The following is a 2,985-nucleotide window of genomic DNA, read 5'->3' as shown; positions in this document are numbered from 1 at the left end:
TCCGTGAGTTCAAGGCCAGCCTGGTCTACATAGTGAGTTCCAGGCCAGCTGGGGCTACAGGGAGACCCTGTCTCAAAAAGACCAAAAAATTAATTAAAAATTTAAAATTAAAAATAAATAAATAAAAATACACTGCTAATACACTTTTTCATTTAGATGATCTGATCTTGAATACGGATCTCTGTGATTGAGTTCAGCCTCAGAGGATATAACTCTGGGCCTCCCTCAGCCATAACACAGGGGCAGCGGGGGGCTTGGTGCCATCTGCACTGTAATAAGGACACAAAAATGAACTGTAAAAGTAATGTTCAAACCAATGATATGGGTGCAGACGGCCGTCTTCACAGACCTCCCTCTGGGCCCGTATGTAGACACAGACCACACCTCCTTCTCCCAACAGGGTCTGCAAATTCAAGACTCCTAAAGTACCCCACATGATGCCAGTAGCCTACAGGTCAGAAAAAAAAACAAAACAAAACAAAACAAGGAACCTGATGTTTTCTGGAGTCTGACCTTGTAGGGGCAGAACTAAGGCCAGAATCCCTTTTCTATTACCTCAAAATGTGCAAACGATCTCTGTCTGCGCTTTGGGATCTTTTGGAAAGACCATCGGGAGGACATCGGCATCAGTACTTTAATGCTACGAGATGTGCCACCTCTGAGACCAAGTGTGTTCCCTGCTTTTGGTCTCTCAGATGAAAAATGCAAAAGTGAGCACTGACCATGGGGTGCACCCTCTGCCTCCCTGGGGGTGGATAGAGCTGGGGCGGCCAGTTTCCTTTACCTCACTCGCTAGCCTCTCATATTCTTCCATCAGCCTCTCATTCTCTTGATTCACAGCAAGAACCTTACATATTCTGTTAGCTGCTGTCTCGGCCTGCAAAACACAATAGGTAAACAGGATGGCGGGTCGGACGAGGGATGCGTGCACACACAGAAAGCCAGACATGATGGCCGGTCGGACGGGGGAATGCGTGCGCACACACACAAACCCAGACATGGTGGGGCGAGGGGGTCGAGGGAGATGGCTGTCAGAAGTGGAGCAGTCTGGGGTGGGGTTGGGTGAGAGAGAGGGGATGAATTGTTTCACACCTTTTTGTTTTTAGCTTTCACACAGACTTACACGGCAGTTGAATATACTGTAGGGAACAACAGGGAAATATCATTAGTCTAAAACACAAGCTTTGTAAAACATTGAGCAAGTTAGTAACAGAAATATGTGGGTCAAGGAAAAAGATCTCAGGTCCCTGGATGCCTGTCCATCTGAACACTGACCCTATGACCATGGTGTAGAATGACATCAGCCTTTAGAAATCAAAGCTCAAGTGACTGGGTCTTGAATATATTCATGTCATTGCCCTTGACTCCACGGGAAGACTTCACCTCTTTTGAGCATGTAGCACTCTCTAGATGAGCTCCTCCCCTGGAGCTGAGCTGACCTTAAGATGTTTGATCTCCAAGAGCAATCACTGAGACAATAAAGTATCCTCTGACACCATGTGTGAAGAGGACCTGAGGTCACATGTCTCCTATCATGAGCCTATGCTGGATGGAGAAGAGGAACATGCATAATCAGACTTCTAGGGCCACAGCAGGGGTGTCCAATCCATGGCCCATAAGCCTCATGCAGCCCAGGGTAGCTATGAATATGGCCAAACACAACAGTGTAAACTTACTAAAGCATTTTGAGATTGACTTTCCTTCCACTCTGTGGGTCCCAGGGATCAAACTCAGGTCTGTCAGGTTGGGTTACAAGCACCTTTACCTGCTGAGTCAACGCATCAGGCCCAGTTTTTTAACTTTGTAGGTGAAATGTCATGAGAAATAAATATACGTGTGCTCTCGCAACCTGCGGGCTGCCGTAGGCTAGAGATCCCATGTAGCCCAAGACAATCTGTCTGTGTACAATGTGGTTCACAGAAGCCAAAAGGTTGGACACTCTTGCCCCAAAGCCTGGCCTCTAAAGCCCTAAGTCACCTGATCATATGATTCAAGTGACCATCATTCCCTAGTGGCGGCCTTTACAAATAAGGCAAAAAAAGACACCCTTTGTCCACTCAGTCTATCAATATTCCCCATGGAAAGGGGTAAGTGACAGGGACAGGTAGGGCTGCAGAGAGTGGAGGATATTCTCCTGCAATGTCCCTCAGTATCTTGGGAAATGTGAGCAATCCTGGGATTGTAACACTTTTATCCCTTTGACTAAAAATACAGTCTTGAAAGATGCTTGAGCAAGGTCAGTGCCAGGCGAACTAGAGCCACAGATATGGGAGAGGTATTTGTCTCCTTTGCCATTCAATGCATGCTGCACACTCCCCAGGGCACTCTGCCCCCTAATGTACAAATGTTTCTAATGATTTGTTAATGAAATAGAGGAACTATTTTAGAAGAGAAAAACTTAGAGAAAAGCACTGCAGTTACTGTTAAAGCTGTTAAAAAAATTGACTTGTGGTTTGCTGTGTTAGGTCATCATGAAACACAGATTCCCAGGTAAGATGTGAAGCACACAGAAACACACACACCCAGGAACACATGCGCACACAGAGCAGCGTGGCCAGCTGCGTGCACAAGGGTGGAGTACCTGCTCCGCTCCCGCGAAAGCATGGTAGAAGCAGGAGACGTAAGTCATGATGGCTCTTTCATCGGGTTTGGGAGTGTTGACAATGTCTGGGGGGGAGAAAATAACACGGGACACAGACACACACAGGCGAAGAGGAGAAACCACGGTGAACGGAGGGAGGATCAAGTCAGTTTACACCGACTTCGCTGTGTGTTTAATGGGCCCATGACCCTGAACCTCAGCACGGCTAGACAGCACCGACAAGATCCCAGAATAGGAACTTTTTATTACATTTCAATCCATTATGGTGTGTGCGCATGTGTTTGCGTGCGTGCTATGCCATGTGTGTGGAGGTTAGAGGACAACTCTTGGGAGTCAGTTCTTTCCTTCCATCTTGTAGGTCCCAGGGAATAAAATTTAGGCCT

General features: G+C 47.0%; 1 protein-coding gene across 1 annotated transcript in view; it reads right to left on the bottom strand.

Moving 5' to 3' along the window:
• The window catches only part of LOC103724468 (alpha-actinin-2-like), a gene marked incomplete at its 3' end in the record, with an annotated part of 4,538 nt that extends 1,694 nt beyond the window's left edge, over positions 1 to 2,844 (bottom strand). Inside the window, exons 1-2 of the mRNA XM_008821564.2 lie at positions 2,582 to 2,844; positions 785 to 877 (exon numbers count right to left, since the gene is read on the bottom strand). Of these exons, the coding sequence (XP_008819786.1) occupies positions 785 to 877; positions 2,582 to 2,629 (141 nt within the window). The remainder of the gene's footprint in view (positions 1 to 784; positions 878 to 2,581) is intronic.
• Between the last annotated feature and the right edge of the window lie 141 nt (positions 2,845 to 2,985).

The sequence above is a fragment of the Nannospalax galili genome, unplaced genomic scaffold, assembly GCF_000622305.1.
Source record: "Nannospalax galili isolate Female #2095 unplaced genomic scaffold, S.galili_v1.0 scaffold4368, whole genome shotgun sequence".
In the NCBI taxonomy this organism is placed as follows: domain Eukaryota; kingdom Metazoa; phylum Chordata; class Mammalia; order Rodentia; family Spalacidae; genus Nannospalax; species Nannospalax galili.
Note: the sequence above shows the minus strand (reverse complement) of the source record. Positions and strands in the feature narration are given on the sequence as shown.